The sequence below is a fragment of the Anolis sagrei genome, chromosome X, assembly GCF_037176765.1.
Source record: "Anolis sagrei isolate rAnoSag1 chromosome X, rAnoSag1.mat, whole genome shotgun sequence".
NCBI classification, from domain to species: domain Eukaryota; kingdom Metazoa; phylum Chordata; class Lepidosauria; order Squamata; family Dactyloidae; genus Anolis; species Anolis sagrei.
Window position 1 is genome coordinate 49,386,495 of NC_090034.1, and position 14,628 is coordinate 49,401,122.

The 14,628-nt window shown below is 33.9% G+C and overlaps 1 protein-coding gene across 6 annotated transcripts in view; it reads right to left on the reverse strand.

The window, feature by feature from the left end:
- Positions 1-14,628, reverse strand: part of SFI1 (SFI1 centrin binding protein) — a 41,090-nt gene that overhangs the window by 15,465 nt on the left and 10,997 nt on the right. For 5 of the 6 annotated variants that reach the window (XM_060785211.2, XM_060785212.2, XM_067473343.1 and 2 more), the window contains exons 5-13: positions 14,273-14,383; positions 13,417-13,511; positions 9,007-9,124; positions 7,593-7,683; positions 6,972-7,116; positions 6,217-6,275; positions 5,356-5,448; positions 5,163-5,260; positions 5,002-5,083 (exon numbers count right to left, since the gene is read on the reverse strand). In XM_060785211.2, the coding sequence (XP_060641194.2) occupies positions 5,002-5,083; positions 5,163-5,260; positions 5,356-5,448; positions 6,217-6,275; positions 6,972-7,116; positions 7,593-7,683; positions 9,007-9,124; positions 13,417-13,511; positions 14,273-14,383 (892 nt within the window). The remainder of the gene's footprint in view (positions 1-5,001; positions 5,084-5,162; positions 5,261-5,355; positions 5,449-6,216; positions 6,276-6,971; positions 7,117-7,592; positions 7,684-9,006; positions 9,125-13,416; positions 13,512-14,272; positions 14,384-14,628) is intronic. The other variant, XM_067473342.1, reaches the window with a different exon arrangement.

Here is a 14,628-nt window from a genome sequence, read left to right on the forward strand (position 1 = left end):
GGCTGTTGTATTGGATCACACGTCAGACACTTCCCAAGTGTCTAGGACTGTGTGATGTATCGGCGAATAATGCGTGCAGATCCCAGTAAGGTGGCCTTTTGCAGCTGGCAGATGGTAATTTTGTCAGTGCCCATTGTGTTTAAGTGCAGGCCAAGGTTTTTAGGCACTGCACTCAGTGTGCCAATCACCACTGGGACCACCTTTACTGGTTTGTGCCAGAGTCTTTGCAGTTCAGTTTTTAAATCCTCATATCGTGTCAGCTTTTCCAGTTGTTTCTTTTCAATCCTGCTGGGATTGCAACATCAACGATCCATACTTATTTTTTTAACACAATTGTGAGTTCAGGAGTATTGTGCTCCAAAACTCTGTCTCTCTGGATTCGGAAGTCCCAGAGTAGTTTGATGTGTTCATTTTCTGTAACTTTTCCCGGTTTGTGATCCCATCAGTTCTTTGTCGCAGGCAGGTGGTGTTTCTGGCACAAGTCCCAATGAATCATCTGAGCAACAGTGTTATGCCTCTGCTTGTAGTCTGTCTGCGCGATCTTCTTACAGCAGCTGAGGATGTGATCTATTGTATCATCTGCTTCCTTGCAGTGTCTACATTTAGGATCTGTCATTGACTTTTCAATTCTGGCTTTGATGGCATTGGTTCAAATGGCTTGTTCTTGGGCTGCCAGAATCAGGCGCTCCCGTCTCTTTTTTCCAAGTTCCATTTGTGAGCCACAGCCATGCTATTATTATTATTATTATTATTATTATTATTATTATTACTACATTATATACTAGCTGTACCTGGCCACATGTTGCTGTGGCCCAAACTGATTAAATGGAAAATAAAGTAAAGAGAAAGTGCTGGTTTCTAATATATGTTATTTCATAATGCTTGTGGGACGACAATCTTTCTTGTTGTTCCTTTGTCAGTGTATATATAGAGATTGTCTGGTTTACCTACTCTAGAACATGCAACATATAATTGTCCTTGTGGGAAGCAGTCAGTGTCTAGATCTAAATCACACAATTCTAACGATTGGCCTTGTGCTTTGTTGATGGTGATAGCAAACACCAGTCGAATTGGGAATTGCATTCCCCTAAATTGAAATGGCATATCTGTTGCAATCATTGGAATGCATGGGCATCTTCACCTTTGAAAGGTCCTGTCAAGGTTGTTGCTTCTACGACGATTGCTCATTCATGTTTTGACTGCAAGGTGCATGCCATTGCAAAGCTTTGGCTGGATGATATTTCGCAACATGATAATTGGCACACCCAATTTCAATAAGCAGAATTCAAAACGATCTTGACAGACTAGAGAGATGGGCCAAAACTAACAAAATGAAGTTCTACAGTGACAAATGCAAGATACTCCACTTTGGCAGAAAAAACGAAATGCAAAGATACAGAATGGGGGACGATGCCTGGCTTGAGAGCAGCACGTGTGAAAAAGATCTTGGAGTCCTCATGGACAGCAAGTTAAACATGAGCCAACAATGTGATGTGGCGGCAAAAAAAGCCAATGGGATTTTGGCCTGCATCAATAGAAGCATAGTGTCTAGACCTAGGGAAGTCATGCTACCCCTCTATTCCGCTTTGGTTAGACCACACCTGGAATTATCAAGAGAGATAATGACAAACTGCAATGCGTCCAGAGGAGGGCAACTAAAATGATCAAGGGTCTGGAGAACAAGCCCTATGAAGAGCGGCTTAAGGAGCTGAGCATGTTTAGCCTGAAGAAGAGAAGGCTGGGAGAAGATATGATAGCCATGAATAAATATGTGAGAGGAAGCCACAGGGAGGAGGGAGCAAGCTTGTTTTCTGCTGCCCTGGAGACTAGGACACAAAACAATGGCTTCAAACTACAGGGAAGGAGATTCCACCTGAACATGAGGAAGAACTTCCTGACTGTGAGAGCTGTTCAGCAGTGGAACTCTCTGCCCCAGAGTGTGGTGGAGGCTCCTTCTTTGGAGGCTTTTAAACAGAGGCTGGATGGCCATCTGTCAAGGGTGCTTTGAATGCAATATTTCTGCTTCTTGGCGGGGGGTTGGACTGGATGGCCCATGAGGACCCTTCCAATTCTATGATACTATGATTCTACCAGCAGCATATGAAAAAAGAAATATTAACCTTGCTTGGGATGCATGGTGTACAGTCTACCTATGGTAGTGTTTTTGAATATGCCTGGTGGTCCGTTGACTTGTTTTCCTTGTTTGTGTCGTACAAATGTTTTTCTGATTGCATTCCATGTGTAATACATAGATACTTCCGAATACAACAGTGTTTTTGCAAATGCATCATTTTTGTGGTAATTTGTGGCAATGCAAAATAAATCACGTATAGTTCACATTTGATCAGCCCACACGCTGCCTTTTCAGGGAAAAAAAAATATGCCACACAGGTGAACAATAAAGTACAAGTAGTTTACTATTCTTAATTCAGAACATATGTACATTATCAACTCACTAAATGTGCTTTCAGACAATTTTGACATAATGTGAAGAAAGCTGTTAATGTTGTTGCCGGTGGATTCAGGGCTATTTGTTGCATAGTTGCTGCTGTGAAATAAACACATTGTCCATTTTCTAGATGTACTGCTAAGTGGACCACAGCACTACTTCGTTCATGTATGGGAAATGAAAGAATGTGCCATAAAGCTTCATGGCTGCTTATGTATCTTCCTGCCCAATACGGTGTGATTTCATCGATATGTGTGGCCATGTATCTATCACCAAAAACTGCCATGTTGCTTCCTTTATTCTCATACTTACAAATGTATTTGATTAGATTTAATGGAGTTACAGTATTCCACATTAATGTGCACTTTGTATGTTTTTGATAGCGAAGGTGAGAACAGAACAACCCACTGGTTATCTACTTCAATGTCAGCATTTCGCATGTTGTTAATTGACCGCCATCTTCTTCTGTATAAAGGATATTTGTTGTTTCCTGTGACTGTGGGACAGTAGTGCTCAAGGATATCGCTTAGAGCATTTCACATCTATCATGCATGGCGACTTTGGATTCAGTGTACTGCAAGGTCCATGTATCATATTTGTCATCACTACTTCATGTCTGTCTGAAAACACATGCTGTAATGTCATGCCAATCCATTCATATCTGCTCAGGAAGTAAGAGCGGGTGTATTCTGTCCCAAGCTGGATTGCATGTAAATGTTACGAACAAGTCTGGACGCCTGTAGTGACATACATACACATTTGCATCTTGAGCGTATTCATGCATATGTGGACTGCCTGTATATGAAGATGGTAAAATTGTGAGTCTTCCAACGTTAGTTATATTACCATCATCAAAGATGTGCATGTTCTTCAGAGTGAAGCTTGGTTTGATTCAAGCGGATGTATCTCAAACGTTCTGTTTTGATTTTTGCATACATATCAACAACGTATTGGTGAAATAATTGACGATATTTCAAAATGTGATTGTCTTCAGTTGTTTGGTCCAGGTCCATCATTCGTTGTGGTTGCAGTGGTCTCAGGAAGTACTGCAAATACCATCATCTGTGGCAAGTGTAGTCCAGAAGCATCGTTGATTGCGTTCACAGTGCTCTCTCGATGTAGGTCAGGGGTCCTCAAAGTTTTTAAACAGAGGGTCAGGTCATAGTCCCTCAAACTGTTGGAGGGCCAGACTCTAATTTGAAAAAAAAAAAGCATAAATTCCTATGCACACTGCACATAGCTTATTTGAAGTGCCAAAAACACTTAAAAAGCAATACAATGATTAAAATGAAGAACAATTTTGACAAATGTAAACTTATTTGTATTGAAATGGGAAGTGTGGACCTGCTTTTGGCTGATGAAATAGGATTGTTGTTGTGTGCTTTTAAGTCGGTTCAGACTTAGGTTGACCCTGAGCAAGGGCCGGGTAAATGACCTTGGAGGGCCGTATCTGGCCCCCAGGCCTTAGTTTGAGGACCCCTGATGTAGGTGAACTACAACTCCTATAAACCAAGGTTGGTTCGCCCCAAACCTCTTGTTCAGTTGCTGATCAATTCCCGTTTGCTGTATAGGAAAGGATCGGAAAGGGTTAAGGAGGAAGAAGTGAGGGGGGGTGTGTGAATACCAAATGTATGATTCGCAGTGACTACGACAGGAAACCCTGGGATGTCCATTCTGGAGGAAATACAGATCATCTAGGATGAAATGGTCCCTGAATGAAAGTCTTCACTTGGGTGGCAGGCAGTATGGTGTTTGGGGAGGACATTGGCAGGGGTTGGGAGACATGTTCACACATACACATTTCCATGTTTATTATGTGTATAAATTATTATATTACATTTCATTATTTTTATTATATTCTATCTATATAAATAAAAATGTAATGCTCGTTTGTGGTATTCACAGAACTCAAAAACCACTGGACGAATTGACACCAAATCTGGACACAAGACACTTAACAACCCAATGTATGTCCTTCACTCGAAAAACTTGATTTTGTCATTTGGGAGTTGTAGTTGCTGGGATTTATAGTTCACCTACAATCACAGAGCATTCTGAACCCCACCAACGATGGAATTGAACCAAACTTGGCACACAGTTCTCCCATGAGCAACAGAAAATACTGGAAGGGTTTGGTGGGCAGTGTCCTTTGGTTTTGGAGTTGTAGTTCACCTACATCCAGAGAGCACTGTGGACTCAAACAATGATGGATCTGGACCAAACTCTACATGAACACTCAATATGCCGAAATGTGAACACTGGTGGAGTTTGGGGAAAATAGAATCTTGACATTTGGGAGTTGTAGTTGCTGGGATTTATAGTTCACCTACAATCACAGCATTCTGAACCCCACGAAAGATAGAATTGGGCCAAACCTCCCACACAGAACCCCCATGTGGGCCACAGCAATGCGTGGCAGGGGACGGCTAGTATTATTATATTATACTTTATTATTATTTGAAACACAACAAAATGAGTCCACAGCAGACAAGATCACTCTGCTGGCTGTTATTATTATTTCGTTAACCAAATAAATGAATCAATAAATATACCAGTTTCGTCGCCATTTTGTCCTTCCGCTGCCTTTCCGTTCTCAGCCGCCATTGATAAAAGAAGCGGCCAGTCCACGTCTCCCTAGAAATAAGGAGATCAATCTATTATAAATAATAATCATAATAATCATAATAAATCAATTAATTGATACAAGAAAGACCTGAATTGAATGACGGCCATCAGCATCTGTGGCCTTCCCTTTTGTTCTTCCTTCTCTTCCAAGTGAGAGCGCCATCTATCCCAGAAACGGCGGAATAACTGCAACAAATTAAAGATGGTTTCTCAAGTGTGATGTTGCAGCAACCAAGGCCAATACGATTCCTGTATGTAAATTACATGCAAAAGAGGCTCACCGCCATGCGACGCTGTTGTTGAGCCAAGTTATTCCTTATTTGCTTGGAGGCTGTTTCTGCGACATTCTTACGAAAGGAGCAAAAGCCACGAGACTGAAAAGCAGGGATAATAGATAAAAATAGAAATAACATTTAAAATATTAATATATTAATAAATAATAGGATTTAAAATATTAAAAATAATAATAAAACATTTTAAAAAAGAAATAAGAAATAATAAGAAAATAGAACACTTAAAACAGATGAAAATAATAAAAAATTTAAAATATTAAAAATGAGAAATAATTAAAAATATTTTTAAAATATATAATTAAAACATAAAATAATAGAAGACAATAAGAATATTGCAAATATTAGTAATAAACAATACTGTTTAAAATATTAAAATAAGATTAAAATACTAATTTTAAAATATTTTAATTATCCTTATTATTATTCTTAATCATTGTAATAGTATTTAATAATATTTTTTAAATATTATGAATATTATTATTATTGACTATTATTTTATCTATTTTTAAAATACTGTTATTACTATTTCTTATTTTAATCAATTTAACATTTAAATATTACTAATTAACAATATTTTAACTAATATTATTATTTTATCTCTTTTTATTTTATAATATATCTTTATTAATATTTTAAATATTATTTCATAATGTTTCTATTATTTTTGAAAATTTGAATGTTATTCTTATTATTGACAATTATTTTTATCAATTTTAAAATATGTTAAATACTGTAATTGTGTTCTTTTAATTTTACTATTTTAAATATTATTTAAATATTATTTAATTTGGACTCTTATTTTTATTATCATTATTACTATATCATAATATATTAGAGGCAAGTACTTACTAGCAAATGGAGTCGATAGTGATGATCCGCCATCTTGAAATGCAAGGCTGCTTCCGTACCTGTTACACTAATTAAGAGAAAATATTTGCATACTTAAGTTTTTTCAGTTATTAATGTCTGTGGAATTTTAACAACTTTTATATTATTTATATTATTTTAATGTCATTTTAATATTGTTTAATATTTAATATATACAGTTAAAAATAAAATTAAAATAATATTTAAAATAATATCAAATATTACATTACAGGAAAATTAAATATTACATTGAACTAATATTAAATAAAGGTTAAAGCCACATTATTTATTATTTTTATTACATTATTTCTATTATCCTTCCTCATTGTATTATATTATATATTTCAATAAAAGTAGTGAAATATAATGCTAATTTATATATTATATATATGTATTATGTATATTACATATATAATGCATATAATAATACAATTAATATAATATAACCAACATAATAATAATAATAATAATAATAATAATAATAATAATAATAGATTCTAACCTGGCCTCCTGTTAATATAATGATACAACTATCAAAATCAGAAAAATTAAATATATGTATTTTAAAAATATTTACACACACACACACACAAGAAATAATGTTGGAAACATTAAAATAAATATTAATAAATATGAATAAATAAATACTAAAATTATGTTAATAAACATTTTTACAAATACATAAATATAAAAAATAAAGTAAAATAATTAAAATAAAAGTCGTAGTAAAAGGATACAGAGCTTCCACTGAAGGAAACCTCTCCTCAAACAGGCTCTTCCTGCCAAATGATCCACTTCCTGACTGAGCAGGAACAGGCGGGATTTGCGCTCAGAGGCTGCCATCTTTTCCTTGGCCTTCGCTGCCTTCCATTGGAGCCAGAACTGAAATAACAAAAATATTATAATGAAATATATATGTATGTATGTATGTATGTGTGTATATATATATATATATATATATATATATATATATATATATAGTAAAATGACAATACATATTATTAAATATTAAAAATAACATTGTTTAAAATAATATGAAAACAATGTTAAAAATAATACTAAAAATGTAGTATTAAAATGAAATTAAAATAATATAAAAATAATACTAAAATGATATCAAAATATTTTTAAAATATTAGAAAGGAAATAGTAAAAAAATAATATTAAAATGTAATATAAATATGTCATTAAAATGTAAAAATAATATTAAAATGATATTAAAATATTTTTTAAAATATCAAATATTAGAAAAGAAATAGTAAAAAGTAATATTAAAAATGTAACATTAAAATATTATAAAATACTAAGACGACCTTAAAATAAAATATTAAAATAATATTAAAATTAAAATAGATTACACGGGATTTCAGCTGCTGGGCCCAATGGCGCAAAGCCACGCCGGCCATTTTGTTTTCTATTTGTTGTTTCTTCCATAAACTCCAGGAAATGCTGTCAGAAATTAAATATAGAAATAATAGCAATTATTACTGTCATCCTCTATCCAGAAGAAAACCTTTCAAGCAGCATTATTTCACTATCCCTCCCCAAAATCTATACATATAATAAAAGTGAAAATCTGGATGTGTGTATGTGGCTGGGGTGCCCACTTTCATTGACAAGCTCCTGCCTCCACAAACAGATACAGTTTCTACAACCCAGGAGACACCGATGGCCCTCCCTCTATTGGTGAAAGCTCTTCGAAGATGTTATGTGTTTCCCCCACCACAGGCATCCCAGTGTTCCTTACTCTCTCCATAGGTGTATATTTGGCATGTACCTGCTCCTTTCCGACAGAGCACATGAAACAGAGTGGAATTGATAAATAAATGAACATTCTGGAGAGTTGGGGGCCTGACTCAACAGGATGGAAGTTGTAGTTCACCCTGCATCAAGACATGTATCAATGACCTCCATCTACAATGGGTCTGGACCACATTTGCCACACAGAACCCCCATGACCAGGTCTATGGGGAATTCACCTTGATTTATAGGAGCTGTAGTTCACCCACATGCAGAGAGCACTGTGAACCCAAACAATGATGGATCTGGACCACACTTGCCATGCATATTCAACATGCCCAAATATGAATACTGGTGGGGTTTTGGGAGGGGGGGATTGGCCCTGATTTATAGTAGTACTAGGATTTATAGAACACCTCCAATCTAAGAGCACTCTGAACCTCACTAATGATGGACCTGGACCTAATTTGGCACACAGAACCCCATGACCAACAAAATATACTGGAGGGCTTTGGGAGGAATTCACCTTGAATTTTGGGAGATGTAGTTTGCCTACATCCAGAGAAACCGTGACCCCCACCAACAATGGTGGTTGTGAGAGCCGTTCAGCAGTGGAACTCTCTGCCCCGGAGTGTGGTGGAGGCTCCCTTTTTGGAAGCTTTTAAACAGAGGCTGGATGGCCATCTGTCAGGGGTGCTTTGAATGCAATATTCCTGCTTCTTGGCAGGGGGTTGGACTGGATGGCCCATGAGGTCTCTTCCAACTCTATGATTCTATGATTCTAATGGACCTGGATGAAACTTGGCACACAGAACCACCATGACCAACTGAACCTACCGGAGGGTTTTGTGGGGACTGACCCACCATGGTGGGAGTTGTAGTACACCCACAACCGTATGCATGTTCTTAATGGAACTATTCATTTTTTTAAAAAAAAAAACCTTCTTCAAATAACCCAAGCAATGCCGGGTACCCAAGATAGTTTTATCATAATGATATGATATTTAATTATTAATAATATCCTATTCTCACCGAAGGAGGCTTCCTTCCCTGAAGGCAACGGCATCCAATTGCATCCAATGCTTTATATGTTGAATTTCTATGTATTTTCTCCATCGTTCCCACATCTGGTGCCTCCTTAATTTATCAGCTGTTGAAATAATAATAATAATAATAATAATAATAATAATAAATAGATTAAAAAAATAAAAATAAAATATATAATATTTAGAAATTAAATATTTTCTCAATGCCTTAAAAGTACACCAGATTATTATGTAGTATTATTATTAATTTTTCTATGCCTTAAAGTACATCCGATTATTATTATGCTTATTATTTGATACGCAAGATGAGTCCACAACAAACAAGATCACTATGCTGGCTATTGTATTGGATCACATGTCAGACACTTCCTGTCTACGACTGTGTGATGTGTCAGCGAATAATGCGTGCAAATCCGAGTACGGTGGCCTTTTGCAGCTGGCAGATGGTAATTTTGTCAAAGCCAATTGTGTTTAAGTGCAGGCCAAGGTCTTTAGGCACTGCACCTAGTGTGCCGATCACCACTGGGACCACCTTTACTGGCTTTTGCCAGTCTTTACAGTTTGATCTTTAAATCCTCATATCGTGTCAGCTTTTCCAATTGTTTCTCTTCAATCCTGCTGTCACCCAAGATGGCAACATTGACGATCCATACTTTGTTTTTTCATACAATCGTGAGGTCAGGAGTCTTGTGTTCCAAAACTCTGTCAGTCTGAATTCAGAAGTCCCAAATTAGTTTGACACGTTCATTTTCTGTAACTTTTTCTGGCTTGTGATCCCACCAGTTCTTTGTCACAGGCAGATGGTATTTGTGGCACAAGTTACAATGGATCATCTGAGCAACGGTGTTATGTCTCTGCTTGTAGTCCATCTGTGTGATCTTCTTCAGCAGCTGAGAATGTGATCCATCGTTTCATCTGCTTCCTTGCAGAGTCTACACTTGGAATCTGTCTTCGACTTTAATTATTTTTATTATTTTCTATGCCTTAAAGAACATATTATTATTTTTCAAGAAGTTAATACAGGACTACCTACAAACAAATAGACTAGATTCAATGGAGCCACGAGTGGTCTGGGATGCCTTTAAGGCAGTCATGAGAGGACACTTTATTCAACAAGGAGCAAGAAGGAATAGAGAGAGAAATAAAAGAATAAACGAGTTGAGGGCAGAAATAGCAGTAAAAGAAATGGAGTTAAAGAAAAACCCATCTAAACGAACAGAGAAACAATTGGTGACACTGAAACAGGAAAAAAATTACGTGGAGCTGGAATTCCAATCAAGACAGATGAAATTTCTAAAGCAACAGGCTTTTGAAAATGCTAATAAACCGGGTAAATGGTTGGCAAACCAGGTCAGAAAAAAGAGGCAAATCAACCATATTGCTAAAATAAGTACCAAGGACAAGGACTTGAAAACGGATAAAGAAATTCTGGAGGAGTTTCGGACTTTTTATACACAACTATACACAAAGGAGGATATAAAGAAAGAAGATATTATGGAATATATTGGACAAATGAAACTGGATAAAATAACAGATGAAGATAGAGAAGAACTGAACAAAGAAATAACAGAAGAGGAAATCGAGAAAGCCATTAGTAAAATGAATGCAGATAAAGCTCCGGGACCGGATGGGTTTACGGCAGGATTTTACAAAACGTTTAAACAGCAGTTGATACCTATTTTCAAAGTTATAGCGAATGAAGCTTTAAAATCTCGAAAGGTTCCAGACTCCTGGAAGGAGGCAGAAATAACTGTGATACACAAAGAAGGATCACCGGAGAATGATATTAAAAATTATAGGCCGATCTCCTTGTTAAATACGGATTATAAACTGTTTGCAAATATCATGGCCACAAGATTAAAATTTTTTTTAAGTAAGTGGATTGGAGAAGAACAAACAGGTTTTCTTCCAAATAGACATATGAAAGAAAATATACGCAACATTCTAGATCTTTTGGAATATTATGAGACCAATCATCAAAAAGAATTTGCCCTTTTGTCAATAGACGCCGAGAAAGCATTTGATAATTTGAATTGGGATTTCTTCAAGATTTTGATACAAGAGTTGGATATGGGAGAGAAATTTAATAATGCAATTAATGCTATTTATGAATTTCAAAAAGCTAAGGTAAAAGTAAATGGGCAAGTGACTCAAGAATTTGAAATTACGAAAGGCACGAGACAAGGTTGTCCACTCTCCCCATTAATTTTTGTTATGGCAGTGGAGATCCTGATGAAGAAAATCAGAGAAGATGAAAAGATCAAAGGAACAAAAATTGGTAAATTTGAATATAAAATACGAGCGTTTGCAGATGATTTAATAGGTACAATTGAAAACCCGGAGAAAAATTTACAAAGTTGGATAAATAAAATAGAAGATTTTGGAAAGGTGGCAGGTTTTAAGATGAATATGAAAAAAACTAAACTTTTATTTAAGAATGTGAATAAGGAGAAACAAATAAAGATTCAACAACAGGCTGGAATTGAAGGTGTCAAGAAAATTAGATATCTAGGAGTCTGGATCACAGCTAGAAATGGACAACTTTTAAAGAATAACTATGAATTAGTTTGGAAGAAGGTCCAAAGGGATCTGCAGAACTGGGACCGGCTGAAACTATCCCTCCTGGGTAGAATATCCTTGATAAAAATGAATGTATTACCAAAACTTATGTTCTTGTTCCAGAATATACCGATAATAAGAAGTCAAACTCTGTTCAAACAGTGGAAGAAAGATTTAATGAAATTCGTCTGGAAAGGAAAAAGACCAAGAATTAACTATATGAATTTAATAGATAAGAAAACAAGAGGAGGATTGGGATTTCCCGATCTGAAGACCTACCATGAGGCCTGCGCACTGTCCTGGATTAGGGATTGGATGACTTTAGACAAAGAGAAGTGCCTAAATCTAGAAGGTTATGATTTGAGGGTGGGATGGCACGCGTATATATGGTATAACAGAGAGATGAAGGAGAAAAATTTCGGTAATCATTTCGTGCGAGCCTCCCTACTACGGACATGGATGAGGTACAAAGCTCTTTTCTATAAAACAACACCATTATGGATTTCAGCAATGGAAGCGCATCAAAGAAGACTACTAGGATGGAGGACATGGCCAAGATACAAGGATATATTGGTGAAGGGGACAATAGAGATGAAATCATTTGAACAATTAAAGACTTTATTTAGCAATATAACTTGGTTAAATTACCTACAAATTAAAGACTATTTTAAACAAGATCAAAAAACAGGTTTTGATTGGAACGAGAATATATGGGATAGAATACTAAAAACACAAAGGAAAACGGTTACAATATTATACAATAAATTGCTCCAGTGGATGACAGAAACAGAACAGGTGAAAACCTCTATGATTAAATGGGCGGAAAATATAAGAAGGCCCATCCACTTTGGGGAATGGGAAAGGATGTGGAATAAAAAATTGAAATACACATATGCTATGGACTTAAAAGAAAATTGGTATAAAATGTTTTATAGGTGGTATTTGACTCCGAGTAGACTGAGCCATATGTATCAAAATGTATCAGATAAGTGCTGGAAATGTAGTGAGCAAGTAGGCACCTTTTACCACATGTGGTGGACATGTAAAGAAACAACAAAGTTCTGGTCTATTATTCATGAGGAGTTACAAAAAATATTAAAGAAAAGCTTTAAGAAGAAACCTGAATATTATCTTCTGGGATTTACAGATGATGACTGTAAACTGGATGAGAATGAAGATAAATTATTTACCTATTGCACAACGGCGGCTAGGATGGTTTTTGCCAAATACTGGAAGAATGGTGAGGTTCCGAGTATTGAAGACTGGTGGAAGAAAATTAAAGAAATAAGAGACATGGACGAACTAACTTTTTTGTTGAGAAGAAATGAAGGAAGAGTTTTGAGGAGGACAGATTGGTCCCTGATATATGATTATGAAAAGAAAGCTGAAAAAACAATGGGATGAGAATAGATATTAAGGTGAAGAAATATCTTGAAAAGATCCTGAGGTTGGAGTGGAAGTCATTTTAGAATAGTTTGAGTAGTTGTATTGTATGTATTAGATGGTAGTTAGATATGGTGGGTTTCTGTGTTTTTTTTTTTTTTTTGTGTGTGTGTACCTCTCCCTTTCCTACTGTTCTATCTTCTTGTTTTTTGTTCCCCCTCTTTCCATGTGTGGATTGTGAAAAACTTAATAAAAATCATTTCAAAAAAAAAAAGAAAAAAAAAAAAAGAACATATTATTATTATTATTATTATTATTATTATTATTTTCTATGCCTTAAAGTACATCAGATTATTATTAATAATATTTAAAATTATTTTAAAATTAAATAAAATATTACACAATGATATTTTAGAATAGTTTCTTTTTAATTCTTTTAATATATTTATCTCACCGTGAGTCTTTGCAAGAGATAATCGACTATTTTTCTCTTTTTGATGTAATAGATACAATTTCCAGGTTCGGAAGACGGCATTAGAAAGGAAATAGCTGAAGAAGAAAAAATATATTATTATTGTTATTGTAATAGCTTGTTTTTATTTAGTTATTGATGAAAATAAATTCAACTATATAAATGAATAAGGGAAATAAATACAATAAAGAAAAATAAAGCAAGAAAAAAACATTCAAATAATAAAATATCATTGCAATAAATAAAATAAGAATAAGAAATAAAATTAATTGAATTAAATAAAATTAATAAACTAAGAAAATTGAGAAAAATAAAGCACATTCCATTAAAATAATCAGAAAATAAACTAAATAAACTAAATACAAAATCAATTAAGAAAAATTAAAATTAATTGAAAGATGAGTTAAAGTACATAAATTGCAATAATTAATAAAATCAGAAAAATACATGGAAAAAATGAAAGGAAATATATATACATTTAAAATAGATTGGGGAAAAAATAAATTAAATTAAGAATAAATGAAATAAGACAAACAAAATAAATTAAATAACAAAAAATTAGGAAAAGTTCGTTAAATCAAGTACCATGAGAAAATTTAATTAAGTAAATGAATTATTAAAATTAATTAAGTAAATAAATAAATAATATTTCATTTAAAATAAAAGGAAAAAATAAAATACATGAGAAAATTAATTAATTAAAAATAAATAGAATAAAATAGGAAAAAAGAAACTGTATTAAATTAAATATATATATTGAAAATAAAATATTTAAAAGATAATAATAATAATAATAATAATATAATAAATGCAAATAAACAGAATAAAATAAAAGTACCGATAATGGCATTCAGCCCTAATAGTTAATTTCCATTCATGGCAATCCGCCCACCATTTTTCCTTCCATGTTTCAAAGGCTTTCTTCATTTCCTTGAGCTCGGAATGGCGTCTAAAACGGAATTAATAAAAATAATATTATTAAAATATTAATATTAATTATTATTAATATTAAATGAATAAAAATTAAAAAATAACAATAACAATACATTATTAATAATAAAGAAATAAAATAATGTAAAATATTTTTAAATAACTAATAATGTAAAATATGAATAATAACTAAATATAATAATGTAAAATATATTATCAATAATAATGAATAATGTAAATTATTAATAAAATAATAATTGACAA